The sequence below is a fragment of the Anopheles moucheti genome, chromosome 3 (assembly GCF_943734755.1).
Source record: "Anopheles moucheti chromosome 3, idAnoMoucSN_F20_07, whole genome shotgun sequence".
Classification (NCBI taxonomy): domain Eukaryota; kingdom Metazoa; phylum Arthropoda; class Insecta; order Diptera; family Culicidae; genus Anopheles; species Anopheles moucheti.
In genome coordinates, this window is record NC_069141.1 from 12,604,105 (window position 1) to 12,628,688 (window position 24,584).

Here is a 24,584-nt window from a genome sequence, read left to right on the forward strand (position 1 = left end):
TACTCTTTTTCTCCACCACGCACAAAATTCTGCACCTTTTTACTATAGTACAATTTGCAAACTTTTATTTAGAGGTTTATCCTGTTCACTTGCGTAGCTGTGAGTGACTGGCTGATTGACTGATCAAGTTTGTCAAACTAATTTAACCTAATATTCGTCTACCTTGCCCCATTTTCCCATCTAGTACAATATTGAGTTTTGTTTGTGTTTTCATTTGCTTTTCTATGTTCTATCAGCAAAAACGAATACCATTCGATCACTGCAATCCATTTATGATCGCACCTTGGGTACGACGGATTTGGAGACCGTGGTTCGAACAATTTCGTTTCGTGAAACGTTTGCAAAAATGCAACCCACCAACCAGTGAACGAGACCGATCGGTCAGTGAATCTGTTAGAATGTTTGAACAAAAGCTTGACAAATTGTGTATACCGAATGCGGTAAAGAGTTCATTCACGTTTCATATTCCGTTTGCATACAAACACACGCGAAATGGATACGTACGACTAAATACTTCTTGGTCACACGGGACGAAAATTGGAAAGAAAGATAGAAAGGAAAAAAAAGAAACACATCGAAAGAATTGGATCACAAATGCAACAGTTTCAGTAACAATAGCATTGCTTACGCATACGAAAAGCGAACGAGAAGCTCCATCGAATAGAAATTGTCACAAGATCCAGCGTTATGGAAGTTGAAAGGACACAAAAATAGGGTATTCTAATATATCTCGTCAGAGCCCATTACCCGAATCTAACCATCCGTAGCGTGATGTGTTGCATTCATTTTGTTTTTGTTCGTCAATGGTCAAAAGGGAGTTGAAGGAATCCCCAATTAATCCCCGAATGCTTTCCCCGCGCGTAAGCCAACACTCCCTACCTGCTTGGTTCTTCTTGCTCTTGGTGTGCTCTGTTTGTTTTGGTTTTGTTGATAGGCTTTTGGGTGAGAGTGCCGCGTGATACATTTATGATGGTTTAGTTTTGCTTTGGGGAGGCAGCGGCGGCTCGTTGCTAGTAGTATAGAGTGAATATTAATATTACTATTATATTATCATTCCACCGCGTAGACTCAAATAAAATATCTGCTTTCTACACATCCCAATTAAACTAAACCGACCCGGTGTCAGAGGACCCACCCATCATCATCATCTTTCTGTCTCAAATCTCAATTCTTCTCCTGCAAGCATTCGATCTGCATCTTCTCTGTCCGTCCGTACCGGCACGTCCATAATTTATTCTTCTCCACACATTTGTTTACCTTAACCTGCCCCATCATTTCAGCCACAATGCATTCTTGTGTGAGTTTTGTTCGTTTCTGCAGATGATTTTCTGGGCTTCTTTTTTTGTTTGATTTTTTTTTCGTTTTGTTTCTACATTTTGTTGTGTTGTGTACGTGTGTCTGTTTGTGTGTTGTTTTTTTTTCCTTTAAATATAATGCTTTACTGTTTTCTGGTATGCCATAACTAGTTTGGAATCGGTCTTACTTCCTATCAATTTACTCATCATCTTTATCATACCACCGGCCGCCGGCATTATCTTCACCGCTGCCGGCTTCATCAACATAACGATAATTACCATTATACAATTTTTCATGCAGCAGTTTTCACACGCATTCTTCAACAGTCCATTTGCTAAAAAAAGAAGATAAAGAGAGACAAAAGTCACAACGTCATTCTTAATCCATACTTATCGTTATCCATGAGAACGATTATTGCGTAAACCCAGTACACGACACGTACCTGCTGAATAACATCACTTGCTCACAGCACAGCAGCCGCTGTTCTGCCTGTTGGTTTCGTTTTGCGTTGGTCTAATGTTTTGTTGCGGTCCAGCACCCTCGTTCTTGGGTAACTTTTTAGCTGCAATGGAAAATACATTAAAACTACAGCAAACCGACGCACACCGAAGCTACTGCTAGCCTGTTACACAAATAGGATTAAATCAAACCTATCGGTTGATATTTCTTGGTTCAGTGTTCCAACGAAACGGCAATCATTCTTTATAGGCAAAGAAGCAGGGCAGAATCAGAATTAAACTGTATGACGCCAATTGTGGGAAGCAAACAAACTAAACGAAACCTTAGTAATAACCTAGACCGAGAACAATCGATCAACCCTTCGGCACGCAATAGAGTTTAGCGCTATTTTTACGCTTCCTTGCACACGACCCAACATCAACAAGTGCTGATGGAACAGCAGCAATAACAACCCTTCACTCTGATGTACACTACTCGCCCACCAAAACTTACTATCGATAATGTGTGAGTTTACGATATCTTCAATTAAGTTTTTTGAATGAGTTTTGAATAGTGTTAAGTTCAATAAACTTAACGTAAAACCTTCGACATTTTTAGTCAATCTACTGAGATTAAACCTTAAGAGATTCATGAATCTTTACAATTTTTAGACGTACATGAATCGAAGAGAATCAATAGCCATCAAAATCTTTAGATATACACGAATCTTTAGAGTCCACTTATGACGTAAATAACTATGCATGTTAAGAATATTGTGATCATGATGATGATCATGATTGCAGCACTAGAATCCATCTTTCTGGACTTTCTGGGCGTTACTTCGTTACGATCGTCCACAAAACCTCAAGATGTACGAAACAGTAACTATGGCCATTTGTCTTTTGGAGGATTGCGCTTTGCTATGCTTCCATACAAGCTTTGGCGTGCTTCCATTTGGTGTGTCAATTGTCAGCAGCTTAGCATTATCACAACAACGTAAATCCTAAAAAACTGGCAACAGAAAACCAACCCACAGGATTAGTGTAACCCACTTTTGCTTACCTATTGCAAGGAATATATCATTCACATTGACGGCCGTCTTGGCGGATGTTTCCATAAATAGTAGCCCATTGTCGTCCGCGTATTGCTTGGCTTCCTCGTAGTCTACGACACGACTGTTAGCCAGATCGGCCTTGTTACCGGCTAATGCAATCACAATGTTTGGCGATGCCTGCGGTGAGAAGCAGATGAAAAGAGGCCGTGTGTGAATTCAAAGATTCCAACGAGGGACATGAAGAGACGCACCGCAAACAAACAGGGGTTATCTCACTGGGGCGCTTACCTGTCTTTGAAGCTCCTTGACCCACGTTTTGGCCCTCGCAAAGCTATCACTGTTTTGAATATCGTACACCACGATCGCGGCCTGTGCACCTCGGTAGTACATGGGCGCCAAACTGTGATACCTGCAAACGATTACACCAAACACAGTTTAAAAAAACATCAGTCAAATAAGAAACATTCGCTTATCTCTGAGCGTCCTTTTCATTCCTACCGTTCCTGTCCAGCAGTGTCCCAAATCTCGAACTTCACTGTCGTATCATCGATGCAGAGTGTTTGTGTGAGGAAAGCGGCACCGATCGTACTTTCCTGATATTCGTGGAATTGGCCCTTGACGAAGCGTAACACCAGCGACGATTTGCCGACCGCCGATTCACCCAGCAGCACGAGCTTAAACTGACAAATTTTGTTCTGTGTGGCACCGTTTGGGCGCTGCGCCGCACCACCGGCTCGCGGACTCGATGCCATCGGATTGGAAATCGGACGAGAGAGGGCTCTAAGCTAACCGATATTACCAGATCCTTTCAATGTAAACCTTCAGTAGGATCAAGCTTCCCCAGAAGGCAGTCACTGTACCACTGTGATGAAATTCACACACTGTAACGTTGGGATAAAGCGGCAACAATCCTAGAATCGTATGTTTCCGTGTGGGTAGGATAACTTTATCCTACGTACTGGCTACTAAAACGGGAAGAGAAGATGAAAAATATTTTAGCGTGTACACATTTGGACAGTTTCATTCGCGTTTACTTAGATCAGATTTGATCAAATTAACATAGCAGTTCGGTATGAGTTTTTCCCCCATGCAACATTGATTGTACATCGAAATTATAGGATAGCGCATTTTACGCATCACCACACCACAAATACACATTCTCACATACACACATAAACTTTGTAGCCATACAAGCAGGGTAGGGTGAATTTCAATATCAGTGTGACTCAGTAGGAACACACGAAATTGTGTGAGTCATACAATCAGCTAAGCCGGTGTACAATATTTGGTTTATGATTCCGCTTTTTACGTCGATGAACAAAGTCGATGGGTCGAAAAGGACTAGAAACATGCTTTGTTTTGTTAAATTTACTTAATTATAATCAACGTTGAGTCATAGTGAGTCGAATGCCTGAACAGAAACCGGACAGAACGAGGAAACAAGAGCGAGAGAGAGAGAGTACAGAGAAAAAGAAGGTACACGCAGTTCTTTTCGCAGTTGCCCTGTTTGCAGCAGGAAACAGATTGCTAATTTAATTTTTCACTCCCGTTGTGTGCTAATGAAACCACCGTCAACAACACCACACTACCGCCGGTGCAACACCCTATGCTGAATTATCCGCGTACATGAATAATGTAACTGAACAGTAGTCTCCAAAAATTCGCGAAAACATGCTCAGGGCGCCACCACGAGCACGGCCAACTTGGACGACCCTTGGTCGAGGTTTTAACACACTGATATAGAATGCCACTGATAAAACGCGAATTGTATAACTCGGACTGCTCTCGTCCAATCTCGTCGTGGTTCACAGCACACTAGGATTGGCTTTAATGTAAGTAGTACCCCATCAATGTGGAGACCTTCGCGTTAGTTGGATGTTATTGTACCGGACGAAGGATTTCTTCATCGATGCAAAACCGCGTTGCAACTTAGGTCGTGCTGTGGCATGCGTCAGAAACAAAGAACGAGTTCCCTGCGTTACACACATACAATCACCATCACGCAGTCACCAACACACTACGCAACGCTCAATGTTTACAGTCAATATTTACGTTTACTGCACTTACAACCCACACCTCAGGATGCGACCAATGAAAGAAAAAATGGTTCCAGTCATTGCGAAAACGCCGAGTTCCACCAAAGTGCTTCGCTGTGCAGTTCTCTACAAATTAAGCAAAAAGAATCCCAAGCTATTATACGCCCACTGTGCACAGCATCAATCAATTCCCGGGGATATTCCAGTATCCTACAGCTCACATTCCGCTTATCGTGCACTTGCACACTTTCCAACTTACACTGGAAATATGTACCATCAGCGGGTTTTGCAGTTTCCCATACACAGCTGAGTGTATTCCCTACCAACACCAAAGGAAACATTACGAAAAGGGGCGTTACAGTAGGCTCTGCTCATCTCGGCAAATCACGCACTCGACTCAACAACAACCATATTTCCCAGGTGACGAGATCCCTTTCCATTTGGTCCAGGCAACTAGATGATGACGATTCGCGACGCACTTTACTTGTCACAGCAAGCAATGTGAAGCGTCATCTTAACATCACATGATGGAAACTGCAAACATGTATCACAAGCAATTATCGCCTTTCTATGCAGAATCCGTAACATCCACGCATTGCCCGCATGTGTTGGGTAGATAGCACTTCCCAAGTTCTCCAAGTAGCATCTACAACACAAGGATGAACTACTGATGATGGGACATTATTTCACCATTTCGCCAATTATTACCACCAGCTGACCTCAGTGAGATATGCCTGATAGCTTGCTAGGTCACGTACTACACCCTCAAGGCTACGGAATGATGGTGAAACTCCAACGACCAACCAACCACCTCAACACTATTTGTGTACTACGCGTCCCCACCAACCTCAAACGCCCACAAACACCACGATCACAACAGCCATCGACGAACGGTGTAGTGTGTGGATTGTGCTGCAACCATCATGCGTCACCCTTATTGCTCTGGACCTTTCTCAGACACAATCTGACCACCTTTTTCCATCGATAATTTAATAAAGAACCGCCGACAGCACCGTTCATACGTCTTGCATTCCATTCATGATTCCTCCTTCATTCTTTTCGGTGCCTCGGCCCCTTCCCCCTCCTTTCGTGTGCTTTGTCATGCAACCCTCGTTCTGTCAAATTAAATAGAACCTGGTCTGGGTCTTCCATCGACAATGCGGCACAGTCTCTCTCATTCGCAAGGCAACTTTATGTATCCAGTGTTAATGGCACACACACACACCGCTATGCTGCTGATAGCATAGAAAACGCGATCACCAAACAAGCGGATGTCCAGCGAGTCACAGCCGCTGCTTTCCTGCTGACCACGTATACACGCGTAAACTGGTTTCCGTATTGCGTTGCAGCGGTGTCTTCGCACCAAACCTTGTTGCTCATCTATTTCTATGTTCTTATCAAAGTTTTATCGCGCCCGCCTTGCCTTGTTGGCTGTCGTTTAAGCTTCCGTGAGAGCAGATGATCACTTCCTTACCGAATGCACTTTTAATCTTTAAACGGTGCAGTCTCTCTCCGGTTTTGTTCTACCAGAGACTAGAGGCTCGTACGGCCATAGCTTTAGTCTGGCTGATTGTGCTCAGCCCGGAGCGTGTGCTCTTGCAATACTACCGTATCGATCGCAGCGTAATAAAAGCAAGCTGTGGCTCCCGTTACTATAGGTGATGTACATGGGATATCGAGATTACTATTGCGTTACCGTAGTATTAGTACATACACTTGTTCCCAACAGCCATTTGGACCTGCACCACTGATGACAGGTCTGGCTCTCTCTCTCTCTCTCTTATTATTTCTCTCGCACTCGCTCTCTCTCTCTCTCTCTCTTTATCGCTCCGTCACTCTTTCTCGCTTGCACATCATTGGCAATCTCAGCCATTGATTCTCTCAATTACTGCCTGATTTTTTGTCACCATGACCGTGGACTTTTTTTGTCTGTTGCTGTTTATGACACACTCACACACACTTCATCACCTGTGCATTCGTGTACTCTTTGTCCAGGGCTAATTGCGATGCCCTACAACGGGCCCCTTTGCCGTGCGGGTGGGCGCAGAGGTCTACAGGGTGTCAATGACGCGGAACCTGGATGTTTCCGTTCTGTCAAGGAAAACCCCCGTTATAGTCCTCTTTTGTTCTCCTGCTCTTATACCGCATGCAAATACGCGATCTCATTCCGTCTCGCACACGCACTCGCACACACACACACACAAACACTTTTTCGCTCTCACTCTCTCCATCTCTTTCGATACTGTTTATCCCAAAGCAGGATTTTTTGTGTTACAATTCCAGCCTCGAGATAGAAACTGCCGCACCCCTGCTACAAAGATGGACCCATATTTCTTTGCGAACACACTGGGTGTTTTTGCTTTGTTCATCTGCCTCCAAAGCAATTGCAATTTATCCCCGTCCCTACTGAGATCCACCCGCAACGATGCTTGGTCCAGAGGATCATCGATCAGAGCTTCAAGTTTTGCAACACTGTGGTTACTTGATGCTTACGCCAACGATGGATGGCGAATCTACGCACAATACACACACTGTTCCTTTTTGCATGTCCTAATGGGCCCAATGGTTTAGCGACAAAGATTGGGGCTTGAGCTGATGCGACGACACGCCAATTATCTCTCCACGATGAGGGCGAACGGATGAGTAACACTTTCAGAAGACGCACGGACACGTAAGCACACTATCTACGACAAACAATCCATTTAACTCGTACAAACCCCCACTATACGACACTATGCAAAACACATTCCAAATGAGATTTACACCTCCAGTACCCAATTCCCACAATAAATCCTGCTTTGACCGTGCAATTCGGATGCTGGTGAGATGCAACAATCTTTAAATCAGTTAACCACACACCTTCTGCTTTTCGTCACGATGGTAAATTGGTAGCAAAAATTGGTAGGGAAAAAATTGGATCTTGGCGAAGAAAATTATGACGACTGAATTCTCTCACGCACTCACACACCCATGCCGAGCCATTCGAGCAGCAGCTCGAAACGATTAAGGACCAACTACACGAGCTGTGTAATGGGCGAACATAAAGGTTGATTTTGATTTTAACCTTTTCTTCTGCTTTTTAATAGAAAACAATATGAGAAAAGATAAAATTAATAGAAAAGAGTGTGTTTCTTTGTTATACCCTGTTTTGCCTCTGTGAAATGTGGCAATTTGATCACAATTAGCCCCACTGCATTAGAAGAAATAAACGCATTCCCACTGTGTGCAACTGTGCCCGAAGATCCTTCATTCGAGTAATTTTGACCAATCACACTGGGTGTGCCGTATTTTTATGGACAACGCTGGAAAAGGACGCTGACAAACACAAGTACTAAATTTTCTATAAACTTACAGCATATGGTGTAAATACCTATTTCTTATTAGTTTTAATTTTACGAGGTTTTCTTTTGCAGATCCATATTCAAAATAAACAACTTTAAAGCTGGGAAAATTTGAATTGACAGTTTCATTTCATTGGAATAAAATATAGTAACAAAGGAAGTATTTTCAGTTCTAGAATTGTTTTAGTTAAACTCTAAAGTAATAAAATGCTGAAATAACACAGTCAGTTGCAGTAAGACGGCCAGTCACACGATCTTCACACCTGCTTAACGATCTACTGGGTCAAGCTAACGAAAGGTCCACTCATAAGATGAGGTTTCGATCCAGATGAGATTAGATCCATCGTCTTCGATGTATTAAATTAAACAGCCCGAGACCCGAAATCACGGGAATCATCCTTGTTCTTCGATGAAATAGTTTCGTGTTTGAAGCTTACGATGTATGGTGATGTATTTAGCAGCACTCTGAGTCTTCGATGTAATGATCTGCTTACTGAACGACAACCTACAACAAAACGGTAATTATTGAAATTGATCCATCACACATTACCTAATGAGTCCGTTAATATACTTGTCATGGCAGAAGCTGTAGAATTCGCCATACTCCAGCGCACCGAGGAAGCTTAATACAAAAGCGTAGCAGTTATGTGTGTTCTCCTTGTACATTTCTTTGCTCCATGAAGGATCGCATGAAACCTCGTCCAAAACCTCATCCCAACGATCATACCATGATTCAGGTACGCGAGCAATTACAAGGCATTGGTCCCAATCCTCTGAGGGGTTATCAATCTTGGGTGGAACTTTCGTTAAACCATTTGCGTCGAACTCTACGATGGTTCCGTCGGAGGATGTTAATCCAATATGTAGATTGTTTTGATTCTGAAAGGAGCTACACGAAAACAAGGGTAACTCTATTTATTATTCGCCTTATTTAATTGAAGTCTCATAACTTACCTTAGGAAGTCTCCAACGGAAGGCCTCAGAACAATGGAACATGGATGTTGGCATGCTCTGACGAATGGACAAGGTAACCTACACGAAGATAAATCATTATATTCAAACTACGTTTAAAAACTACGATTACTTACGTGATCGGTACACTATCAAGGTTTTCACCCAAAGATTTGCTACACAATGGGCAATGGATCAACATATCGTATGAGAAAATCGTTTGATTGCAGTGGCGCACGCACATCAAATCTTGGCTGTAGTGCATCTTTCTAAAATCTGAAAATAGAAAATACAACATATTTTAATTCCACATTACGTACCGCTGGTGCTGAGTAAGACGGGCCGGTCTTCACACCAAAGGACCGGTCCAAAATCTCTAACGGACCTATACCTCCACACCTCACTTGTGGAGTTTTGGGCCGATAGAGAAAAAGAAGAAAGAACTGATTAATTTATACCGAACAAATGTAATGGCATGTTGATATTTCATGCGTTTACATTCCATACAACACCGGCATCTCCCGAACCAGGATTGGGGAAATTATTTTACCTCACCTAAAACTTTCCAACTTCCAATAGTTTGCAAATTGTTTTCCTGCCAGAACTTTTTTCCGTTCTGTGGCAGGTGCTACGCGCCAAATAGCGGACGACTAAAACACGATCCTTGCTCATCCTCGCACCTGTATTGCATACCGGCAATATGCGGTCACCATGCAACAAGGATATAATTGCATGCTTCAACATAATAAAGCGCACACCATACTCCAATTCTTCCGGGCAATCGTAGCAAACCATGTGCTCTACATCATTGTAGTGTTCCAAGTCTACCTGTACAACGTACTGGAGAACTTTCGCCACCCCCTCCGGAGAGATCTAAATAGCAGCTCCTACTGGATCAGCTGAAATTGGTTGTTATTTTGGTAACCCTTGACAACCGGACTCGGATAGTTACGTGTGGTATGTGTTTTGGTCCCAGGATACAGCGTTAGTCACACCGCCCCGGACATGCTTTAACTTGGTGTGGATGTGTGTGAGTGTGTGTGTTGGACGCAACGAAAAATCGTATGAAATAGTACTCCCTTCCAACCATATCCCTTCTTGCACGTATAGACCAGCGGCTAGAAGCAGGGTTCGGAAGCAACGACACCAAACCAACGAACACCTTTGCTCTGTTTATGGACCGTAAATAGTATTTGGTGGGTCGTGCTAGAACGTGGTACCACGAATGTGGAACAACTTTTAGTTCTTCGTTCTTCGGTGAATGGTGTTCCCGTCATACATAGTTGCACTTGGGGATGTTAGCATGTCCTCAGAGAAATAGTGCATCCAAGTGATCCGTGCTCCGTCAAAGTGTGCTAAGGAAAGATACAGTTCCTGAGGAGTTCTGACGAATTATTGAGTGTGCTATATATCTACAGCTTCAGTAAACAAAATAAAAGTTTCAAATGGAAGCAAACAAGAGCAGAAGCCTGTTCAATGGTGCAAATAGGATGATAAATCAAACTAACCAATCTACCGAAAGGACACAGTGCTGTTGGTGGTGGTCCGCGCTAGCGCTGTGCCTAATTTCCTGCTCGCTGGTGCACCTGACCGAAGCAGGCTTTGCCTGTCTGAGCAATCCATGTGTTTATGGAGTGTGTATCGATGATCTAAATAGGTAATCATCCCAAACCACTGCTCACAGCGTGGCTCCCCTGCACAACCTGCTACATTTAATAACCACAACGCTCATCGTATTGGAGTCAAAGTTCAAAAGCAGCGGATATTGGTTCCAATTTGTTGTTCCACTCCTTCCGTTCATTAAAAATCGATCAACAGAGGATCGATTAACGATGGTAAGGTACCGACTGGAAACTCCCGTGTGCATGTAACACTTGCCACGGTTAGTAAACCGGACACTTGCACTAGACAGTGAAGTAGGTTCGAAGTAATTCACCTGATATCCACTCCATCATGCGTCACTCACACGCATTCGAGTTTGGGCTTTCGTTGTAAAGCTGGCTGGAAGTCTGGCTGTATAATCGATATTGATAGTTCCCCAAAACGTTAATGGTATAATTTACATCTTAACGCCATGCCACCTGCCAACTCGTGTTGGCTAACCGCAAAGGCATGGGCCTACCGTATTACATCCGTATTACAGAACTATCCACCAACCACCGGAGTCGGAGTGAACTATGCGCAAGATTTTATTAATAGTTCCCCCGTTTTTGGGGGGAATAGGAGAAATAGAAACTAGGCGTTCGCGTTTTACGTTTGTTTGTTTATCCACCTTAATGTGGGGGGGTGGGCAGACAAATTTGTCGCGTAACCTGGAGATATGTTTACCTTCGTATCTGAACAGCCTGAATGTTGGTGGAGCGTGGAATTATCTTTACCGTAGCATTCCAGTAAAAGCCATTCATTGCCTTTATTCCTTTTCTCTTCTCCAGCACATACTCTTGCTATTGCATCGACGGATACACCGGTGTCCTTTGTCAGACGAACTGGGATGAATGTTGGTCTAATCCGTGTCTTAACGGAGGTATCTGTATTGATGGAGTCGCCTCGTACAACTGCACCTGTCCCGAAGGATTCCTAGGTACGGATGGTGTACTGTGAAGATAAAATTCCGACCCCAAACGCTACTGTCTTTCGATGTCTTTTCACCCCGACAGGATTAAACTGTGAAGAGAATTTCAACGAATGCCAATCGAACCCATGCCAGAATGGTGGCCAATGCCACGACAAGGATAATGCGTTCTACTGTACCTGTGCGCTCGGTTATGAAGGGGAGTTTTGCGAGTTGGACATCGCTGTCTGTGATACCGGTGATCGGTGTCACAATGGTGCAGCTTGCATTGAGGGACCTGGGCTAGAATTTACCTGCCGCTGCACGGAAGGCTACGAGGGACGTTTGTGCGATGCCGAGATCAACGAATGTGCATCATCCCCCTGTCAGAATGGGGCAATTTGTATCGATAAGTTCGCTTCGTACATTTGTGCGTGTCCGATGGGTTTCGGCGGTACAAACTGCGAAGAGGAGATAATGGTCTGTGCTAGCTCACCCTGCGCCAATCAAGCCCTGTGCCTGATGGAGGAAGATTCGCCTACGTGCTACTGTGTGCCCGACTTTCATGGCGAACGGTGTGAGTTGCAGTACGACGAATGCCAGCTGGGACCGGAACCGCGATGTGTGAATGGTGCGACATGTGTCGATGGAGTGGATGAATATTTTTGTACATGTGCGCCTAATTTTACCGGCGAAAACTGCGAGTGTCTTATACTGGATGTGGACGGTCAGACGGAAATGGACTGTAACTATACGGCACCAATTTCCAGCACCTCAGGAGAAATAACGGACAGTTCGTTCTTCACGTCTACCATGGAATCATTTCCATTTTCGACAGAGGGAATTTGGAAGGGTACTGACACTTCGTTAGAAAGCTCTACAACTTATCCGCTGTTTACGCATTCAGCTACGCCTTCAACTGTGGGTGAATATACGGATCCCTCTATGGAAGTGACATACACCGGCACCCCGGTACAAGTATCTCCCAGCCATTCAGCTCCCACAGGAAGTGAACCGTACACTACAACTTCTCTGGGTGAAAGTGGCACTGCCAGTAACGAAGTGTCGCGAGGAACTGTATCACCAGATCAAGAAATAGAAACTGGAGAGACAGACATCTCGAAAGATAAAGTATCTACTCCAACTATTACGATTGCTGAAAAGGCAACAACAGTATCCGGAGCGGAGGAAAAACCTTCTTCAATATCCGGGTTCCCACAAGATAATACTCAGGACGTTTCCAGTGCGGATTACACAACTTTTAAGCCATCATCTAAATATCCCAGCGTTGATTATGGCTCAACATTGTCCGGCTCTACATCGTCTGAATTCGCAACAACACCAATGGATACGTTACTCACAACCTTGGATCTTCCTCGAGTGTCCACACTCACTCCTGAGTTGAGTTCATTCTTTACGGAATCGCCAACCAATAGATCAACTCCACCGTTTCAGGGTGAAGATCAAGTTACAGACACACTGCCGTTCACAACAGCATCTATTGCTGACGAAACTACCCGGGAGTCACTATTCACCACCTCTACAGCTTCCATTGCACCAACGGGTACAACACGATCACCGGAGGTGTTTCAAGAGTGTGACGATACTGTATGTGCAAACGGTGGAACTTGTGCCATGACACCGAACGGCATTCGATGCCATTGCGATTTTCGTTACGCAGGACCATTCTGTAACGTGCCGGTCAGCATACAGAATGCCGCCTTTTCGAAGGAGTCCTTCCTGCGTCACATCATTTACCGACGGAACAATACGATCGATCCTGCCAGCCAATCCTTGGATACGCTCAAACAGTTAGCCTCTATGGCGGTACGCTTCAAGGCAAAGCTAACATCGCGCGAGGGATTGATTTTACTGGCCACGGCCGAAGGTGACGATGGGAATCACTATGTGGCTCTGTTCCTGCATAAGGGTTTGCTACAGTTTCAATTCTCCTGCGGACTACAAACAATGCTTTTGAGTGAAATCGAAGGCACCGTCAATAATGGATATGAACTTAACGTCAAAGTACAGTAAGTGTCTATGCGAGCTTTGTGCTCGTGGAGGTCTGAGTAGGTCTATGAACTGAATGAATGTATCTGAACTTCTGTTCCAAAGAGTCATGAATCCTCCAAGATTCTTGAATCTTTGAAGATTCATTAATGTTTTGAGAGTCGCCTCCTGATTTGAATGATTGCTTACTAAAGATTAAAGACTATTATCATTAGATATTTTATTATTATCAGATAGGAATGACTCTTATCAAAAGATTCGTTAAGTACAACACTACTTTTGCACTTTTTTCTTGTCAGGTTAAATTTCAACGATCGCTATAGCCACTGCAATGCGTCACTGCATGTAAACGAAACGCTGGCAATGAGTGGCGAACAACCGACCTGGCTCGGCAATGTGCTCAGCGCGAGGAAGCAAAAGGTACAGGAAGGACCGTACGGAATAGCAGCATTAGCTTCAATCAAGCAGAGCTGGCTTCATTTGGGTGGACGTCCCATCAAAACGATGTACACCTTGAGTCATAACATATCGCGAAACCACGGATTTACCGGATGTGTTTATGATCTGGAAATCAATGGTGTTCCGGTGGCCATCTTTGAGTAAGTGAACAGAACCCTTGAACTAGAGAGCACTTTCGGCGAGAAGTAACGACATCATCTAAATTGCAGCAATGCTGAGGATGCGTACAAAATTTACGAATGTACCTCACTGGCGTGTCTTTCGAGTCCCTGCCGGCATGGAGCAGTATGTGTGGAGGCGGAAGGCTACGGCTTAGCGGGTCGTTACTCACCCAGCATCAACACCCAACCAGACACTGTAGGTGCGTGGAGTTGCAAGTGCTCGTTCGGTTATATGGGCAAAACTTGCGAACGATCCATATGTGATAATAACCCATGCCGGTTTGGTGGCACTTGTGTAACGTTCCCGGAAAGTGGCTACCTTTGTCTATGTCCGTACGGAAAGCATGGTCATTATTGTGAACACGATCTAGACATCTTGCAGCCATCGTTCTTCGGCAGCATCAAGGGCATCTCTTCCTACGTTGCATATCCAATCGCATTTCCGGTGGAGGATCGGTTTGAGTTTAGTTTTAAGATTATTCCGACCACAACGGCACAAATTTCGCTGCTTGCCTTCATCGGCCAACCGTACGATCATCACGATCTAAGTGATCATTTTTCCGTCAGTTTCATACAAGGTACTTTTGCTGAAGTTGGCAGGACGTCTATTGATTCTGATTTGTAATGAATTGTTTAACTTTTTTTCCAGGATTCATCCTCGTAACGTGGAATTTGGGTAGTGGCCCACGAAGAATATTCACGCAGCAACCGATACAGGTACAATCGTCCCGTCCCACCACGATCCATGCGGGTAGAAATGGACGCACCGCTTGGTTGTCGATCGACGGCAAGGTTAATATTTCCGGCAATTCGCCCGGAAGCAGCAGAAAGCTCAACGTATCTCCACAGCTCTACATCGGTGGCCATGAGGGTGCTAACTTTTCCAGCCTACCGCACGATTTGCCACTGCACTCTGGGTTTCAAGGATGTCTGTTCGACATAAGGCTTGTTGCTGGGCCGGTGCATATACCGCTCCAACATATCGGTGGTATGCGGGGCAGGAGCGTTGGTCAGTGTGGTACGAAAGAGTGTCATCGGCACGCTTGCCAGAACAATGGTGCCTGCCTGCAGCATGGATCCACCTTCACATGCATTTGCCAGGAGGATTGGAACGGGATACTGTGCTCGCAGAAGGTTAATCCCTGTGATGACACCGTCAGCAAGTGCGCATTGGATGCCACATGTTTCCCGCTCGTGTCAGGGTACGAATGTGATTGTCCTTTCGGAAAAGTGGGCAAGCGGTGCGAGTCTACTCTGAAGTACCTCAGCGACGTTTCATTTTCTGGTCGACGATCGTATCTTGCCTTACGGTGGCCCAGCATTGGTGCCGGAGACTGGATTGCTGCCTACCGGGAGAATGAGGTGCGCTATGAAAAGATTGTTCAACACTCGCACATTATCCCCCACAACCATTCGATTTTGCTGAAATCGATCCGTGAGCTGGACAAGATCAACGATGTGCTAAAGGTACTTCCAGATTCGAACGATACCGAGCAATATGCTGGCCACTCGGTGATACCGCGATCGGAAAACTACCGACAGTTAAGGATAAGACAACTGACCATAGAGCTGCAGGTGCGCCCACTGTCCGAAAAAGGTCTCATCTTGTTCATCCGCACTTTTGATTCCAATGCGCAGGAGCAAGGATTTATAAGCATAAGCTTGCAGGGCGGCGTGGTGGAGTATCGAATATCTTCGGCCCGTACGCAGACGGCAGTTGTCCGAAGTAACCATGTGCTTGCCACTGGTGAGTGGCATTTTATCCGCATCGTTAAGTACGGCAAACGTTTAACGCTGTGGGTTGAGGGAAAAAGTACCTCCATTATCGGTTCTGTGCGTGAGGAGTATGTGAGTCTTACGAAGAAACTATACCTGGGTGGATTGCCGGATCTTTCCACACTACCGTACGATGCGATATCTGGTTACCCCGTGTCTTTCCGCGGCTGTATCAGACACGTTAATTTGAACGGGACGCGCATCACACTGAACGACAGCTCGATCGTGGCCTCGCGTAACATCAACGATTGTGACGGTACACCTTGCGGTGGAGACATCTGTGCGCATGGTGGCCTTTGCTGGTTGGATGAACACTCGCAACCACGCTGCAAGTGTCCCGAGTACTCGAAGGGCGTTAATTGTGAGGTACAAGAATCTTGCGAGGTGGTTCAGTGCCGTAATAATGGACAATGCTTGAAAAACGGTCGCTGCAGTTGTGGAGTTGGATGGACGGGTCATTATTGTGAGATTGCTACCACAAAGTATTCTTCGCTCGGATTTAACGATCGGAGCTACATTTTAATTCCATCGCAAAAGATTAAAATGAAGGACAAACGTAATGATGATAGCACAAGTATGGTAGGGAAATTGCCGTTTGGGTTACAAATTTCCTTCAACATCTCCACACTGGAGGACGGTATGCTTGCATGGACTACTGACGAGGTGGGAAGATACTTTGGCATTGGGATTCGTGATGGGTTTTTGGTCGTGGTTAGTAATATGCTAAAGGAGGATCCCACCAATGGCGCTGGTAGCGGTGGACCCTGGAAAGCATTTGTGGCTGATGGCGATTGGCATAATGTGTTGCTCGAAACAAAATCCCATCAACTACACCTGTTTGTAGATGGTTACGAAGTGCTCGCTGGTAGACTCACCCCAAACATTCGTACTGTGCACACGCACGCATACGACAAGCCCGTTTTGATCGAGGAAATAACATATTTAGGTTCGTTCGTATCTAAAATGTACAAAAGTAGAGGTGTTAATCAATCTCTGGTTTCCGTTGTTTCCGCAGGTGGATTTCCCGATGAGAATGTTTACAACCGCACGCTAGGCAACTTTGCCACATCCTTCAAGGGATGCATCCAGCACATTCTGCTAGGGAACCAGCTGGACGAGCTGGATTATGGGGACTACGACGGAGCCAACATCAATGAGTGTGCAGTGTAGACGTTCGATTTGCAATGTACCGCGTGTGTGTGTAGTTAAAGTGAGCAATCATCAGATAACTTTTAACGTAGTCTAATTTTACCTCATCGAATATTTGAATCGTTCCAAAATGCCACACATTGTACATGTACATGTCGTACACAGGTTTTCTTTCTCTCTCAGAATCTCAGTTATTCCTCGCGAACCGGCTAACCCCGATCGATGCGACGAAGCCATTTAGCATTGGCATAGAACTCATCCGCAGAAACCCCACTACACAATGTTTCTCAAACACTGAGATATCGTATGAACTTATACAGAATAATAATAATAAAAAGAGCGAGTGACAAAGATGCTTACTGTTTCACAGATTTTGGTTGTCCTTTCTTCTAAATTTACAGCTGGTTTAAATGTGTATTTCAGCACAAGAATGGAGCAACACGGCCAAACCAAACATTCGCAAATACAAACAGCTGTCAAAATAAGGCACGCGATGTAAACAAACGTTCTGTTCCGTTCCCTTCAAATCCACCTGTTCGCTTGGGACGCAGTGTTTCTCAACCTATAATTGGGAAGAAATGTTTCAGTTACAATGGATAAGTATGGTTCGGTTTACTGCGTTTAATGATTTTTTATTTCTTACTAGCAACTTTCATCATGTTTTCTTTATTATTAATAATCCTAACCGTGTGAGCAAAAACCGAGACCTTCGAATAATAAATAGTTGCCATAGAACACGGAATATCGCTGCCGGCGTGTACATGCAGACACGTTTTAAATCAAATCCCTTTCCACGTGTGTTTGCCCGATTGCACAGGCAACAATGCTATGCATGGAAGACCCTTCACGCCTGAGAGTTGACGCACTCGAATTCTCGCGTTAACGCATTCATTCTTTCCTACCGAACTACCGAACTAGAGAATATGCTACACCTGGCGTAAACATATATGAGAACTATATACGAATCAACTGTACAACAGATCTAGCATGATCGTAAAGTAGGTGTATTCGTAAGTATTGTATTCGGATATATTCGGGTAAGTTCCTTTTTTGTATCCGCAATATTAGCAAAAACGGTAAACATATCTTTACTATAGGCTGAATCAACAAACCGCGAGCATTTGAAGGAGGATGACTGCATCGACTGCTGCTGTGACTACCCCTTTTAGCGATTTGAATTAAGAAACAATCAACTTGTAAGCAAAATGCCGCAATTTCCTTATAAATGTAACTTATTGTTTATACAAATACATGTGCCTAGCTAACAGAGTACCATCGGCTACAGTCAACAGTCGATTCCTATCTTCTGTGATTGCTCCTATCCCGCTCTTGTTTTACCTAATGTGTCCCAAAATGCATGGACATGCAGAACCAATATATCAGATCTCCCGGGTACGTGCGAACGCAGGCAAAACGAACCAAAGCTCATCCATTCGGCTTGCATTACATTTCCTTGTCCTTCCTATTTCTCAAAAGGGAGTAAACAAATGCCACCGCCATACTGCCCACCCGATGGCACTACTATACTCTGCAGGACCCAACACCTTATTTGCTGTGTTGTAATAAATCGCACACTTTTTCTTGCACAAAACAGGCACGAATTGTTCTTTTTTCATTTTCTGAGTTTGTCGGACAACACATTAATGCCTACAATCACCTTCACGGGGGTTTATCGATCAATGTTCCATTCCACGCCGAGTGTATATCGTCCGTAGGCTAAGCCTAACATGCCTACAACTAATGCGTACACTAACGAGCATAATTATCATCTGTTCGCTTCTTTCATGGTGCATGAGTTGACTGAAAGCTATAAAAAAGCTGAGGTTAGTACGCATCTATCGCTTGCGCTCCCAGACGCAACAATATTCTTTTAGTTCTTCTTTACTTTGAATCAGCACCGAAGACACCTCACCTTCCTACCATATTTTTATAATCGATGTTGAATCCAACATACGCTAATCCTAATGAGCTAATTATTGTCTCTCACTTACGGTTGTGGTTTTGAACAAAAAGAGAAGTATGAGTCGTTTCCGAAAATAGCGTCTCAGTGAAGCGCTCAATTTTATCCCACTGGATAATCTATCGTATCTAGCCACGGTTCATTACAGCACTGAATAGAAGCTGACAGGGGAGGAAAAAATACCCTTTACTACTTACACGGAATAATAATTACATTTTGTTTTACGCACAACGCTCAATCCTTGCGATGACTCTTGATTGGTTTCGTAAAATTGCCGTAACTTTGGTCTTTTCGCAAGCTTTCGAGCATGTTCCTTTTTTGTACGTATCGCACCGAATCGTGACGATACCACCACCACTCGATAATGGTTCTGTGGTTTTATTATTCTACAAGAAAACGGAAAACATTTTTCAGATAGTTTTAGTGCTGTCCTTGTTGTTGTTTGCCAGCTAATTAGTTTTTCGTTGCGTGGACTGACGCTTCGGTTCCGGTCGTTCCGGTGCCATCCATTTATTTTATGTTTTTTGATTGATATGTTATTATGTTTCGCCGCAGGGTCATGGAAAGGAAAATGTAGGAAAAGCAACTATTATATTTTTACTCATAATCTTACTAAAATTTGACCAAATTCCTACCAATCTGAAGCGTTGATGGAATAAGAGAAAATGGAGTATTTTCCACCAGGTGGAGCAAAGTCAAAGTATACTAAAATAGTAACCATCCATAAAAAGGATTCTTGAGCCAGTTTAAAATTGTAAACCAATGTTTCAATATATCTATAAATCATAATCAAACCTTTGTAAAGTAAACGAACAATCGAATTTTCATACACGGAGAAGTAGATAAACTATTGAACTGGATGAAAATGTGTTTGCCGATTTTGAAGAATGGTTTTACGGTTGCGAAACCAATGTTAATTCGTAGTTCCTCCTCTGAAATGAGGCTAAATTTTAATCTAACTGATTTACAGATGTGAAGCATTGGTTTTCAACTTGAAACTGCCGTCAGAACCTCTGCATATTACACACCGCGCACATACAAACACAGTGATTATCAATAACGAGCTCATTCATTAACACGTTCAGCATCACACAGCGTTGGAAGGGTTTAATAAGCCTTCGAAAGGATGGGATTCCGACATTTCTTCGTTCAGCAACAACTTTAAATAATACATTTAAACTTTACGAAACTATTCAAACTGCAATCCGAACGTGTGCACTTTGATGCAGGACTACGGCAGAGAACCGTGAACACACAACAGATCTTACACACATACCCGTGTGTATTCAGTTAAGTAAACACAAACTGGTTTAACAAATCTACCGAACAGTGTGTGTGGCAGCATGGTTTCGATATTATAACGAATAAATAGAACAACTAAGGTAGAGCCGCTTCAGCGTTGAGGTGGTGGTGCGCCATTATAACAGCACGTTATCCAGAAAATGTTCTACCAACAGTTAATCAATGGGCACACATCGCGCAAACGGTATATGTGTAATGCACTTGGACGCATTCGGCGTTTTGGTTCACTTTTGCGTTATCAGCGGTAGCTGGGATGCACCGAAACAGGCCACAACGTACAAAATACCGAAGAACAGGTTCAGCTTGGCCGTTTGACGCGGTACCTTCTGCACGGTACTCTCGTTGCGAAACTGTCTCTCGAGTGCGAACGCCTGCTTGAACGTAACCATTGGCAACAGAAACAGTACGGAGTATTTCATACCGAGCACCACGAAGATCACGTACGGTGTGAAGAGCAGCACAACGTACAGTACGTACGAACACGTTCTGCCGATTAGTATGGCCAACGTCACAATGCCGACCCGCTTGTCCGACTCTGCGTCCCGCGTGTTGTTGCTGTGCAGAATCGCTTCCGTGTTGAGTGCGAGCGGAATGGCGTAGAAAATGGTAGCCCATTCGATGTACCCAGTTTGTGCCATGTATGAAAACAGCACGGAGATGGGACCAAAGATGACCAAGATTAGCACATCACCGAGCCCAATGTACTTCAGGCCGATGCCACCGGTGTACAGGAAGCTGGACGATAGCCCACCAAAGTACACCAGAGCAAGATGTTCCAGCTTGGCTGGTGATAGATACACAAGGAATCCAAATCCTAAACAGCCGGCTAAATATAGCAGCACGCCTAAGGTAACAACCTACCGAGTAAATAGAGCGCATTTTTTAGCCGGAGCAATTTAATCAGCACGCAGCTCTTGATAATTACCTCATCCTTACTGAGAATATGATCGACCAACGTTCGATCGTCTGCCTTGCGATCGTCGATACCCTTTACGTAGTCATAATACGTATTGACTAGATTTCCGGCACAGTGCACAGTCATGACCGTTAGCGCGGTACAAAAGAACGTCCACACGTTGAAGGACTCATATCCCCGCACACGTAACGCGAGTGTTGTGCCGAGTAGTGTTGGCATCAAACTGGCCGATAAGGACCATGGTCGTAGTGCCGATAGGTACGTTTTAACTTTCATTAACGATGCTGCAAAAAAGGAAAAGGTTCTTTAATCCTCCAAACAATAGATGGCAACAGTACATACCTTTGATGTGTGGTCTATCGCCCCGTGTATTGCCAGCGACGTCTGGTTCAAAATCGAAGAGGTCGTCAAGTTTCGCTGCCATCGCGTATCGCTTTGTTTATCCTACGGTTGATTATTAATTTCGGTTCCCGCGCCACTCGAAATAGCAGTTCTTGCGTTGCCTCCTTCCCGATCGGTGTTTCACAGTTCACGTTTTCCGTACAGTCTAATTATAACCGGCAAAAAGCGTGACTTAACGTACTTTTTCTCTACTGCTGCGGCTGCTGTTACGAAGACGTGCATCTGCACATCGTCATGCTACACCAGAACGGTGGTGCTTCGCGTCAGCACTTAGTGCCGTTTACCCATCCAGATTTTCGGCGATCCACGTCGCGTGTCGTTCACTGGAATCGCGGCCGTGTGCAAGATGTTTGCATATTGTAAATACTTGGCACTGTTAAGCTTTCTTTTCCACTTCCCTCACACCTTTTGTGTGCGCAGTCGATTGGACGATTTATACTAAACAATCAGTGTTTCTATATGCGAGTGCGTGTTTAATCGCAGTGTACCGTTTTAGCGATGCAGAAGTTTCACACAGGACTTTGGTACAAAGGGGCACTATCTGGCAAGATGGGTAGTTGGGAGCGGACGCTTTAAAATGGATCGACCGTGCCAGCTGTGTTCCGTTTTGCGAGATTACTTTGAAATTACCGCACCCCGGCCAGGTTTAGATTATAGATTTTTTGGAACTATTTGCTCAAAAAAGTTGCTTCTGCTGGCCAAAAACCTGTCACTTCTTCCTCTTGTCACGTCATCCACTTTACGCAACGAGGGTCGGCGGTCTGGCCATCCAGAAGACGCAGCATTTTTATTTAATTGAAAACATTGAATCGTTTTGATAATTTGTAATTGAAATACAAGGACGATAACGTTTAAAGATTCTTTTTAATTTACATGCGCAATCCCCAATCACAGATTTTGTCACGAGAGTTTGCGTTCAAATAACAAACTCCATTCAACGAAGTTTTGGCGGAAAGTGGATTAAAAATTTGAAAGTTGTATTTACGCCCGCTAATCAGCCTTTAAAGTTATTATCCTGTATTATTACTGTAAGCTCCTCCAGATTAGTTTGGCTCCGTCCGGTACTGAAAATAATGCAAATTGGAAAAATATATATATATTTAAACTGTTCAAACAATAGGAGACGTCCCGTTGTGCGTTGGTACCTCTTCAAATTTGGCGTGTGGAACAGTAACGCAGGGTAACGCTTGTCGTTGCACCAGGCAGAGGTGTACAAGCATTTCCTCAGGTGCTTGCTGAATGGTTCAGGTCTGCAGCACTTTAATAAAATTTGATTTTGAACATTGATTGTTCAAACATTTCTATGAACGAATAACATTTGTATTGAACCAACAGCCTGCCCGTTGAGTGCGAATCATGTGATCATTATGTTATATTGATATTGTTGGCGTGAAATACCCTACGTTGTGTTCTTTTTTGTGTATTAAAAAATCTAAACTCCTTCCGATGATTTCTTTTTGTGTTTAAATTGCATTAATCTCTTGCTGAAAATCTTTTACAAATGCGTTCCTCTACAGCAGTAGATACCAACTGATTTTTCCGTCATCGCTAGAATGATTTTGCTGGGAAAGTTCTTCACAATCTTTCTCTTCTTGCGTCAAGGTCGTATCGATTAGAACTTCTTCGAATTTCAAAAATCGTTCAATCTGATCTTCCAAACTTACCTAGGAACAAAACGCTGATGCTTCTCTAGGTTGTCTCAGACCAGTTGCGATCCAGCCAAAAACAGTATTAACAAACAAAGTATTGCCATGTTTGTCTTTGACTGTCTTCGATATGGCACTACTTTCCGTCACCTGTAGGAATTCATAAAAAAGTTTCGCACCCAGCAACATGTCCACTTCCACATGTCCAGTGTTCCAAACCAGCATCTGCCAAAGCGGAACCATTCGGTAGATACGCCAAATGAGTCCGTACTATTGGAAGCACTGCGCTGGTGATGCCATCCATGACGACAAATTCCATCATCCTGGTATAATTAGTGTTCGAGAATGTAATTCTGCCGCTACTGCCATGTTGCTCTTGACTTCACATTTTCCAATTCCTATCAGCTTCACATTACTAGGCCGTAAATGCAATCTCAATTCACGGCAGGACTTTTCGGATATGTTGTTCAGCTGAGACCCACTGTCAAGGATAGCTCTAGTTAATTTGAAATCTCCAAGTCCAAGTCACTATGACTGTAGAAAGTCTTCCCACTATTGGAATATTAGGTACTGCAGTTAGCAACGTACTTTCCGTGAGTTTAGTAGTTATGCTGGTATTTAAAGAATCTGCTGTTCTAACCACCGCATGTTCTTCTGAAGATGATGTCGACCGTTTGGGTACCCAGGAATGCAACAATGAATTCTGTCTTGCGTTACAAAACGCATTTTCGAAACACATTGACCTTTAAAATGACCTGCTCGCAAGCAATTGGCGCAAAGCCTCTTTGCTCTGATCAAACTAAATCTTTCATTCACCGGAAGCTTCACAAACTGATCACATTTGGTAATCTGATGATTTCCATCGCACACGACACATCTCAATACTTGCTCTTCTGATGCTATATGAACTGCTAGCTTTTACCTATTCGATCTCTGTTTTGATATTCGTTTTTGATGCGTTTGATATTCGTTTTTGTTCTCATCCAACGCCTTCTGGTAGTACTGGATCCTGGTCACGGCACCAAATGTTGGCGTGAAATACCCTACATTGTGTTCTCTTCTGTGTATCAAAAAATCCAAACTCCTTCCGTTGATTTCTTTATGTGTTTTAATTGCACTAATCTCTTGCCGCCAAT

General features: G+C 43.9%; 4 protein-coding genes across 9 annotated transcripts; 1 reads left to right on the plus strand and 3 right to left on the minus strand.

The window, feature by feature from the left end:
- Positions 1 to 1,274: 1,274 nt before the first annotated feature.
- Positions 1,275 to 7,779, minus strand: LOC128306014 (ras-related protein Rab-5B). Of its 6 annotated transcripts, none has more exons than XM_053043683.1 (6): positions 7,684 to 7,779; positions 3,287 to 3,750; positions 3,077 to 3,197; positions 2,797 to 2,965; positions 1,739 to 1,858; positions 1,275 to 1,630 (listed from the first exon to the last, which is right to left on the minus strand). In XM_053043683.1, exons 2-5 carry the CDS (start codon positions 3,538 to 3,540, stop codon positions 1,752 to 1,754), a joined length of 651 nt encoding a protein of 216 aa, XP_052899643.1. In that variant the 5' UTR covers positions 3,541 to 3,750; positions 7,684 to 7,779; the 3' UTR covers positions 1,275 to 1,630; positions 1,739 to 1,751. The 6 variants fall into 6 exon arrangements, with proteins under 6 accessions (XP_052899643.1, XP_052899642.1, XP_052899644.1 ...); XM_053043682.1 differs by having other exon boundaries at positions 3,287 to 3,753; positions 7,684 to 7,760; XM_053043684.1 differs by lacking the exon at positions 7,684 to 7,779 and adding an exon at positions 7,355 to 7,441 and having other exon boundaries at positions 3,287 to 3,753.
- A 549-nt stretch (positions 7,780 to 8,328) lies between these two features.
- Positions 8,329 to 17,682, minus strand: LOC128303541 (MKRN2 opposite strand protein). The gene is made up of 5 exons (XM_053040525.1): positions 17,583 to 17,682; positions 9,254 to 9,392; positions 9,120 to 9,197; positions 8,737 to 9,054; positions 8,329 to 8,670 (listed from the first exon to the last, which is right to left on the minus strand). Exons 2-5 carry the CDS (start codon positions 9,379 to 9,381, stop codon positions 8,559 to 8,561), a joined length of 636 nt encoding a protein of 211 aa, XP_052896485.1. The 5' UTR covers positions 9,382 to 9,392; positions 17,583 to 17,682; the 3' UTR covers positions 8,329 to 8,558.
- LOC128300398 (protein eyes shut) lies at positions 10,562 to 17,436 on the plus strand. The gene is made up of 7 exons (XM_053036436.1): positions 10,562 to 10,773; positions 11,549 to 11,697; positions 11,774 to 13,697; positions 13,977 to 14,276; positions 14,346 to 14,875; positions 14,947 to 17,019; positions 17,089 to 17,436. Exons 1-7 carry the CDS (start codon positions 10,562 to 10,564, stop codon positions 17,241 to 17,243), a joined length of 5,343 nt encoding a protein of 1,780 aa, XP_052892396.1. The 3' UTR covers positions 17,244 to 17,436.
- Positions 17,683 to 17,843: 161 nt separating the features above from the next.
- LOC128300601 (ubiA prenyltransferase domain-containing protein 1 homolog) lies at positions 17,844 to 22,489 on the minus strand. The gene is made up of 3 exons (XM_053036727.1): positions 21,743 to 22,489; positions 21,410 to 21,684; positions 17,844 to 21,341 (listed from the first exon to the last, which is right to left on the minus strand). The coding sequence occupies exons 1-3, from the start codon at positions 21,822 to 21,824 to the stop codon at positions 20,709 to 20,711; spliced, it is 990 nt and encodes a 329-aa protein (XP_052892687.1). The 5' UTR covers positions 21,825 to 22,489; the 3' UTR covers positions 17,844 to 20,708.
- Between the last annotated feature and the right edge of the window lie 2,095 nt (positions 22,490 to 24,584).